General features: G+C 37.0%; 1 protein-coding gene across 1 annotated transcript in view; it reads left to right on the forward strand.

Moving 5' to 3' along the window:
• The window catches only part of OMA1 (OMA1 zinc metallopeptidase), a 106,521-nt gene that overhangs the window by 56,545 nt on the left and 39,389 nt on the right, over window positions 1-10,587 (forward strand). The window contains exon 7 of the mRNA XM_006862506.1: window positions 10,345-10,494. Within this exon, the coding sequence (XP_006862568.1) occupies window positions 10,345-10,494 (150 nt within the window). The remainder of the gene's footprint in view (window positions 1-10,344; window positions 10,495-10,587) is intronic.

Genomic DNA, 10,587 nt, shown 5'->3' on the forward strand with positions numbered 1-10,587 from the left:
TGTGTGTCTTCATTAACATCAGTATACAGACTATATTCATTGTGTTTACTTTGTACTCATTTTTTACAAACTTGATTTTGTATTGTTTGTGAGATATAAATACTGACTTTATTTCCCAAATATATTATATCTTTGGTTCTTATGATTGCTTGTATTGTTGAATTTTTTAGATATCTCTCTTTCGTTTTATAATTTATTTTTTCCCCATTTGTAAAACACAAGCATTTATTTAATTCTCTTGCCTTTCTATTTGGGGTATTGCCTTTGGTAATGCAAAGGGGCTTCAAAAAGTTAGTGGAAAAGCCCATTACCTTCTAATTCCTTTTTTCCACAAACTCTTTGCATCCCCTTTGAATTGCAAAGCCGATCTTGTTTTTGTTGTTGTTAAGTGCCATCAAGTCCATTCACTGCACATAGTAACCCTGTATAGGGTTTCTGAGGAGCAGTTGGTGAGCTTGAACGGCCGACTTTGCACTCCAGCACATTAACCCACAGCCCTGATCTGGTAGTGGCAAATTCCTAGGGTGTCTGTTTGTTTGGGTATGTCTTGATCTCACCCATGTTTTTTTTATTTTTATTGTATGATGCAATTTTATGAAGCTCTAGAAGAAACAAATCTTTCTTACTTATAGTCACAGAAAGCAGATAATTTTTTTCCCTAAAGCTGCTGGTGGGGTCTGAGTGGGAATGAGTATAGGGGACCTTTGGTGCAGCGAATTACTTGATATGACTCTTCTAGCCATAATCTTTGTAATTCATCTCAAATGACTGGATTGTTGTTGTTAAAGTGCTATGCAGTCAGTACTGACTCATAGTGGCCCTATACAGGTATCCAAGGAATGTCTTGTGGGTTTGAACTGTCAACTTTGTGGTTAGAAGTCCAGGGCTTACCCTACAGTGCCACACCATGACTTGGTTGGGACTATACAAATGATCTCACCCATGTTTTTGAATGGCAGCTTTGCTGAGTAGATAATTCTTTGTTGACCCTTGTTTTCATTCAGTATTTTACATGTTACTCCATTTTATTCTGGCTTCTAGTTTTGGGGGAGAAATCCACATGGATTCTTATGAAAGACCCTTGGTATGTGTGTTTTTCTCTTGTTGCTTTCAAAATTCTTTCCTTGTGCTGAATTTTATTAGGCTATGACAGTTGATTTTTTTTTTTTTTTTAATGTTTTTTAAATAGGGGCTTCCTAGATTTGCAGTCTTACTTAGCTCTGTTTAGATTTGGAAAATTTGGATTGTCTCCTGAAAAATTGTTTCTATGCCTTTATTGTTGTTGTGATGCTCTGGGATTCCTGTAATTCTAATGTTGGATTTCTTAATTGAATTTTATATTTCCATTTGGGCGTGTTCATTTTGTTTTCTCTTGAGACTTGATAAGTTGTTATTTTGTCATCTGTCTTCTGTCTATTCAATTCTTGTTGAGCGTTTCTCTTGTTTTTTTCTAATTCAGTCATTCTGTTCTTTAGTTCAGCAATTCTCTTTGGTTTTATTATTATTGTTGTAATTTTATGTCTTCATTTGCTTTCTTTAAACATGTTTAGCACCATAGTCTAAAACATTTCAATTTCTTAAGTTTGTCTGACCTTCATTGGAGAAATTCCCTCTTTTTCATGTTTTGTTTTTGATTAGCCCTTCGTTTCTTGCGATTTTGTGTGTTTTACTATTTTTGTTGAACTTGGTCCATTTTGTTTTAAATTTTGTATTTTGTGGGAAATTTAAATTAAAACTTTAAATTTTGTATTTTGTGGGAAATTTTCCTGATTTGGCACCCTAATGTCACAGCTGCAAAGCAGCCTGCTAACAATCAGAAGCCCGGCACCCACACCCACCAGCAAGAGAAAAATGTGACATCCTAGTCTCCACAAAAGCTCATAGCCCTGGAAACACCAGGCACAGCTTCTGTCTGCCCCACAGGTGTCACAGGTCTCAGCCCACCCAGTGACGGTGACCCTGATATCTTCTCCTGTCAAGCTCTGGATGGCACTCTATCCTTAGGGGCTTTTTTCAGTACAAATTCAGGAGTTCTGAGTGCTTAATCTTTGGAATTCAATATGCATGTGTCAAGGATGTGGTGTTTTAGCTAGTTGCAGATGCTGATATAAGAAGTAGGGCCAAACTTTCTTGTGGCAAAGGTGTGAGGCTCTCTGTTTGTTTCCCTCACAGGTACCCCTACACAGGTTCTCCCATGATTTCCTGCTGTGGGCAGAAAGTCATGTCAAATACTCTCCTCACCCTGCTGCTCTTGTCATTCCTCCCTGTCCTAGTACCTGCCGGGGTCTTTCGGGTGTCAGTGAGATTCAGAAGCACTGTCTTGCTATGCCATGGTCGTCTTTCATCTCTTAATTGCATGACCAGTCTGGGACATCTTAAAAAAAATGGGCCCCGGATTCCTTTGATTAGTTTCCTTTCTGTGTTGCCAGTTTGGGGTCTTGGCCTGGCACTGGCCTAAAATGGCTATAAGAGCGAGTGGTCCAGATGTTAATGGTTTTCCCAGTGTCTGTGTCATCCCTCTGCCTCCTCTTCCGTGCTTCCAGATCTACCCCAGCTCTCCAAAGCCTCATCTGTCACCCCCCAAAATCTGCTTCTCATATTTCAAGGTTTTTGTTTTTGTTTTTTTTTTTTAATTATTGTTGTTTTATGAGAGATGGCAAATGTTGAGGATGGTTTAGCTGAAACCATCTTAAAGAATATGTCACATTAAGTTGGAAAAGAGAAATTTCTTACTATTGACTGCAAAAAAAAATGTTTGGATAAGAAATGGGCTAGAAAATAAAGGCGCTTTAATAAATGTTGCTATCAGCAGTGTTGGGGAAATGATGAACCTATTAAAGTTAATGAAACTGAAATGAGCTAGTTTCTGGGTAGACACTAGTCTTGTAACGTTGAGGTCTCAGCCTGCCTTTTTTATTTGTCGTTCAGGGGCTAGTTGCTGGGTGAATAAATGGAAGCATCCACTCACTTTGCCATCTTGCCCTACCCTCTTGAGTTTCTTTTGATGAATCTAAACTTGGGGTCGTGTCGCTCTCCTAAAGGACAATATGTATGTTTGATTTTAATTGTCACTCTGTTTGGGGAGGCAGGGAATTACTGGTATATGATGGGAGTTATTATTAAGTGCCATTGAGTCAGTTCCAACTTATAGCGACCCTGTATCAGGTTTCCAAAGAGCAGCTGGTGGGTTTGAACCTCTGACCTTTTGGTTAGCAGTCCAGTGCATATCCTACAGCATCACCCCATTTAATAGGAGGGTAGAATAGTGACCTGAATAACTCTTCCTAGGGAATAATTGTCTATTCACCCCCTCCTCCAGCAAGCCTATAGCTACCCTTGTTGAGAAACTCTGCCTATTGGTTTTGGCAGGTAGAATCAGATAACTGTGTAGATAGCACCATCTAGTGAGGGAATTACGTAATACACAAAATCTGCTTGCACCACAGACATTAAGAGAAAATTCAAAATCCTAAGCTTTTTTTTTCTTTTTTTAGTTTGTTATTGTGAATTGAGTGATAGTTTACATGGGAGAACATCGGTTTTACACTTATAAGTTTCATTGCAATGATTATAGCTTCTTCCTTGCATCATCATTAGAAGTATTTGCTTCTATTCCCTCTTTTTTGGGGGAGTAGGGTAGGGTGATGTACACAAAAACACTCAGGAATATATAATAATTTAAACAACCAAAGGACACATTTTTCAAGCCTGCCTCCTGGCCCCAAATCCTAAACTTTATTTATTTATTTATTTATTTTTCAAATCCTAAGCTTTTAAAGAAAAGATAATAGTTTATAGAATCATAGCATCTTACAACAGGATAGAAAATTGAAATAATTTAATCCATTTTACCTTTTTACAGAGACGGAAACTAACATCCAAAGGGGTAAATTGATTTGTCCTGGTGTAGTTCTATAGAATAAGCACTGGACTTCAAACTGCAAGGTTGGAAGTTCAAACCTACCAACACTCCTTGGAAAATCCTATACAGCGTCTCCTATGGGTCAGAACTGACTCAGTGGTGTTTATAAACAAGAACAGCAACAGTTTATCTAGTTAGTATCAGAGCCTGGCCTAGGTATTCTGAGTTTTTATTAAAGTAAGCTGAAAACTGTTGTGTTTTATTTGGGTTAATGTCTTAGATTCTTTGTCAAGAGATGTATTTAAGAAGGGACAAGCAGTAAATGTGGAGAACATCTCATTTTAATTGGTGTGTTATAAAGTAAAACCTTTATGAGTACATAGATGGATGAAAAGGAGCTCTGGTAGAATAGTGGTTACGAGGTCAGCAGTTCGAAACCACCCACTGTTCTGCAGAAGAAAGATAAGGTTTTCTGCTCCGGTAAAGTGTTCTTTTTTTTTGCGCTTTTATGGTTTTATTTAGCACAACTGAAACTCGAAAACAGGCTGTCTATTCATTTTCTTTGCTGCGCAGCCTGGCTTTGGGATTGGTGACTCTGATGGCCATCTGGGCTGCCCTCTCTCCTTGATGGCTTTGCGGTTCTTGGAGGAAACGCTATGAGCGATCTTGGCACAGTCAGATTGGTCGCACATCAGCAGCACCTCCAGGTCTTTGACGTTGTGGACCAGGAAGTTGCGGAAGCCACCGGGCAGCATGTGTTTTGTCTTGTTGCTCCCATAACCAATGTTGGGCATTAAGATCTGGCGCTTAGATCTTCTCCGCACCCTGTTGTCAATGCCTCTGGGCTTGCTGCCAGTTAGGCTTAATTTTAACATAATGATCTGATTGGTGCGGGATGAACTTCTTGGTCCTCTTTTTGATGATCTTGGTTTGCACCAGGGTCTGAGGGCAGCCATGATGCAGGTCGAGATGGCGGCCTCCTCAATAGGCAGCGCAGAAGAAATAGAGAGGGGAAGGTCTCCCTTAAAGATTTACAACCTCGGAAACCCTATATAGGGTCGCTGTGAGTCAGAACTGACTCCACTACACACTACTACCACCACCATCAGATGGATAAAATCTTGCTTTGACCTAATTGTATCACCCAGAGAAAGTTCACAAACTGCACTCATTTAATTTTTTTTCTTGCTGTTATATGAGCTCTAAATGTTGAGTCTTAGGATAAAACAGTACTTAAAAGGAAAAAAAAACAAACCTATGAAAATGTATTTAACATTTAATTTATTTTAATGATTGATGAGTTGATATGTTCACAATCAAAAGATGCAAAAACTTGGGCAAAAAACATAAAACCTTACAAACAATGTAAGTCTCCTATTTCCACTCTATGTATTGGGGGACAAAAACTCTTTTTGATAAATCAAGGTTTTTTTAAAAAACAATTATTATTGTTTTATGAGAGATAGGCAAATGTTGAGGATGGTTTAACTGAAACCATCTCAAGATTATGTCATATTCAGTTGGAAAAGAGAAACTTCTTACTATTGACTGGGGAAAAATATCTGGATAAGAAATGGGTTAGAAAATAAAGGCATTTTAATAAATGATGCCATCAGCTGTATAGGAGAAATGAACCTATTAACGTTTATGAAACTGAAATGAGCTAGTTTCTGGGTAGAGGATGTTGACACTAGTAACATTGAGGCCGATATTGGCAGTAGTGATAATAGCAGCTGGCATCTTTTTACCTGCTGGGCACTATCTGAGTGCTTTACATGTGATGACTCTTATAAAATCTTTGCAGCAACGCTGTGAGATAAAAGGTACTATTATTATCCTCATTTTATAGAAATTAAGGGATAGAGAAATTAAGTAACTTGTCAAAGGCCTGACAAGATAGTAAGGTTTTCCCTCTGAAACGAAACTTTCTATTGTTTTTTACCCAGTTAGAAACAATTCTGGTCTTCTGCAACCTGACCGTAGCATTTTTGTATTTGCTTTGATCCATTAAATCTCACTTTACAGTAGCCTCAGTGTATTCTTCTAACTCTAGGAGTCCAATTATCCTCTTGCAACCGTTGCTTGCAGTACTCTCAGATGAGAACTTCAGCTATCACATGTCTATGTGGAATGCAGGAACGATGCCAGAATGGCTGGGACACAAGTGTAGGGTGTCAATGCCATTCCGAAAACAGATTCAGAACTGCTGATGTCCGAAGTTACCTTTTAGAGATGAGCTGATGGCTGGCAGAATTTCTGTTGGAAAGTGTAGGTGAATAGAAACGAAAACATACAAGGATACTTTTCATTTTTATGTTTCTAATGAAAATTTTGGGTACAGGTAGGATTTAATTGGTCAAGATTTATTTATAATTTTTTTCTGTAGTATTGCTTAAGTATTGGAAAATGTTCAAATTTGTTTATACTGTTGTTGTTCAGTGCCGTAGAGTTGGTTCCAACTCATAGTGACCCTGTATAGGGTTTCTGAGGTGCATTTGAACCACCAACCTTGAGGTTAACAGTTCAGTGAGTATCCTACAGCACCACACCAGGACCCCTACTATACTCTATGATACTCATATCCCACTAAGTTTCTAATTGGAATAGGCACAAAGACCTTGTCACTTGTGGCTATTTTAGGTTATACTTTAAGAAGGGAAGGTTATCTAGGAAGATTGTCCTTCCTTCCTTGATATACTTCCAGATATGAGATAAATGCAAAGTTTGTACTTTGCCCTGTTTTTTTTTTTTTAAAGGAAAGTTAATTGAGACTTGTGATGTGATGTGCTGAATGTCTATTTGAAAAATATTTTCATATTTGGTCTATAATTATTGTGTATTTTTTATAAATTGGAAAACAGAAATAAAACATTCATTTTTAAAACAAAGTCATCCGGCGTTATTGGGTCTTTGAACTGGATTTAGGAACTATAGACAAGCAAAGACATTTTTTTCTTTCAGTGTAAGCAGATGTCAGTTCCTTTTGGAATATTATACATTTTGTCTGTAGGGATGATTAGTTCTTCATCTGACTATTTGTGCATATCAAATATTGCTTTAAAAATTGCTTTCAACTGTGTTTCTTAGAAATTGAATGGGAAAATATCCTCCTTGTCTTTTGATTAATATTTTTAGGCTAAAGAAAGATCAGATATTTTTGCTTTTGGTATGTTGTTAGATGCATCTAGTTGATTCCAACTCATAGCAACCCAGTGCACAGCCGAATGAAACACTGCACGACCCTGGACTGTCCTCCTCATCATTGCTGTGTGAGAGCCCACTGTTGCAGCCATTGCATCTCTCAATCCATCTCATTGCAGATCTTTCTCTTTTACATTGACCCTTTCTGTACCAAGCATGATGTCCTTCTCCTCTTGATAACATGTCCAAAGTATATGAGACAAAGTCTCACGATCCTAAGGAATTCTCACAATCCTAAAGAACCTTCTGGGTGTCCTTCTTCCAAAACAGGTATCTTTATTCTTTTCTCAGTCCTTGGTATGGTGGATAACCTTTGCTAACACCATAATCCAGAGGTATCACTTCTCCGGTCTTCCTTATTTATTTCCCAACTTTTGCATGCATATAATGTGATAGAAAATACAATGGTTTGAATCTGGTGCACCTTATTCCTTAAAGTGACATCTTTGCTTTTTAACACTTTAAAAAAAAAATTTTTTTATAAGAGGTCTTTTGCAGCAAGATTGCCCAATGCAATCCACTATTTGATATCTTGATTACTGCTTCCAAGGGTGTTGATTGTGGATCCAACCAAAATGAGATCTGTGGCAACTATAATCTTTTCTCTATTTGTCTTGATGTTGCTTACTGGTTCAGTTGTGTTTTTTTATGTTGAGGTATAATCCATACTGAATACTGTAATCTTTGATCTTTAGCAGTAAGTGCTTCAAGTTCTCTTAGCTTTTAGCAAGAAAAGCTCTGTCACCTGTATACAACCTGTATAGTGAGAGAAAGCTTGAATTCATAAAGTATTTGTTGAAACAATGTTTCAATACTCGGAGGTTTTTTTTTGTTTTGTTTTGTTTTCCCAACTGCTAGACAGTTTATGTTTTTAAAATATTTTAAGTCATTTTTGACTTTTGTAAATTATTCTGGAAGAATACCTTACTTGTTTGTCTCAATTTATATTTAAATTGTCGATGTTTCACCCTGCTAATGAGTGATATCTTCCATCCTATGGGTGTTTAGAATTCAGCATTAAATTATTATTTTGGTTTGTGATACCTATATTACACATTTGTTTTCCATATAAGCATACACATATATTATGTATATCTTACACATATGGTGCTAAAGTTTAAACACCCACAAGTAGCTTGGTGAGAGTCTGCTGCTGGGAACCCAACCTCTGTCCTCTGTGTCAACAAGCACCAAGGTGACAACTTCACATTCAGTTTATTGGTGGTGGAAGGAATTGAAATCAGAAACATATAAAAGAGCACTTACGAAATTATGTGTGGAATTGTGCGCTGTTGAAAAACGTAATTCATGTATTGTTATTAAGTGCCGGTGAGCCAGTGCAAACTTATGCCAACCCTCTAAATATAGGGTTTTTGAAGCTGTACATCTTTGCAGGAGCAGAAAGCCTCATCTTTCTCCTACAGATCATCAGGTGGGCTCAAACTGCTGCCAACCTTGTGATTTGTAATCCAGTGCTTATCCTACAGAGCAAACACATTCCCCAGTTAATTTAATTCGTTACTTAAGTGAAAATACAGTATTCTGAGTTCAAAGAAACCAAACTTCTTTGTCCTGTTGCACATATGTGTATGCACATTTATATATGTGTATAAGTATAAACTCAAGATAAAGGTTTATTACAAACATAGGTATGTGATTCATGTATATGTACACACCTGTTTACTTGGTATTTATGAAGAAGAGATACAACTGGCTGTTGACTCACTTTTATCAGCATGTTATGTCCTATTTTACCTTTTTGGGTGTTATGATTGTGGTGTTGTAAGGCTCTTTGAGAGCACATTTTAATCAGTATGGTATAATTTTTCTTAATTTCAATCAAAAGTAGAATAGTTGAGAACTAGAATCCCAATCACTTGTGACAGAAACTAGACTAAGTTAAAATATGCAAGTAAATTAAAAACATGCTTATAATGTTGTTGCTGTTAAGTGCCATCGAGTAAATTCTGACTCAGTTCTCTGTATAGGGTCTTGAAGGCACTAACAACAACAATAGGGTTTCTAAGTTGTATATCTTTGTGCGAGCAGAAATCTTCATCTTTTTCCTGGAGAGTGGCTGGTGGGCTTGAACCTCTGATCTTGTGATTTGTAATCCAGTGCTTAGCCTCTAGAATAATTATTAAATCATCTTAGTACAATTTAAAAATCATTTTTATTTTGGAAATCGTTACGTGCCATCTAGTCGGTTTCTACTCATAGCAACTCTATATAGGTTTTCAAAGGAGTGAGTGTAAATCTGAACCACCGTCCTTGCAGTTCAAATTGACTTTGTGGTCTAGTGCTTATCCTACAGCACCACATCAGGACTATGTCTTAATTTAGTTCAGAAATGAAAGTCCTGTCCTTTCTCCCTAATCAAACCCCCCTGGTACACTCATAAAACAGCCACTATTAACAGTTGATAAGTAGTCTTCCAGAAGTGTCCTATGCATGTACAAGTGTATGTGTATGGATATGTGCATGAGTGTGTATATGGAATTGTACACACGTATACATAAGACGTAGCTATGTATACTTTTTTTTAAAGCTAGTATTTTTATAAGGCATTTTGAATCACTTAAGTAAGTTCCTTAAAATGTCTATTGAGGAAAAGTGACTAAATTGATGCCTTTATTAAAATATAGTTGTCTTTTTTTACATGTGCATTTGAAGCCCTCTAATTATTCTGGTAATATAGATGAGGAATAAAATTTCTTTAATGTAGTTTGAGACTAGATTAGGCTTTAAATTCTTATTTTTATGAAAACATAGAAAACTTCATTTATGTGTAAGATTGTGCTCTTAGTACATGTTCTAAAAATAGTCGGTTATACTTGGGGAGTGGGGTTATTCTTTATGGTTAGGTTGAGGAATAGGTAGGGAAGGTGAGTGTTAATTAATTTGCATTCTAAAATACTGTATATTTACGTTTTTTTTCTTTTAAGCTCTGAGAAAATTCTGCTTTTATTAAAATAGTGTTAGAAAATATTATTTAAAACATGTAGTAACATAAAGGAGTCCCTAGGTGGTGCAAACAGTTAACATGCTCAACTGCTGACTGGTTAGAGTTTGGAGTCCACCCGGAGGTGCTTTGGAAGAAAGATCTGGCGATGTACTTGTGAAAAATCAAACACTAAAATTTCTGTGGTGCACAGTACTGTCTGATACAGAAGAATCGACTCAACAGCAACTGGTCTGGCTTTGGTGATATAAAGGTAAACTTTGAAAAAAATGTCCTCATAACGAAACTCATTTTGTGCTTTTATTGATTTTGGTTTTAGGCTTGTGTGGATGTCCGAGCCAGTTCCGTATTTTGGCAGCAGATGGAGTTCGCAGATAAGCTCCATGGTCACCCCAAGTTGCCAGCATGGTTATCCACACACCCTTCTCATGGAAATCGAGCTGAGTGCTTAGATAGACTTATACCTCAGGTGAGCTAAAACTGTAGAAAGAAAAGAATTGTGGTTATGGCATCATAGTTTAATTTTGTTATTTCTATGCTTAGAAAGAGCTCTAGTCCATCA

This window comes from Chrysochloris asiatica, unplaced genomic scaffold (assembly GCF_000296735.1).
Source record: "Chrysochloris asiatica unplaced genomic scaffold, ChrAsi1.0 scaffold00048, whole genome shotgun sequence".
Lineage (NCBI taxonomy): Eukaryota > Metazoa > Chordata > Mammalia > Afrosoricida > Chrysochloridae > Chrysochloris > Chrysochloris asiatica.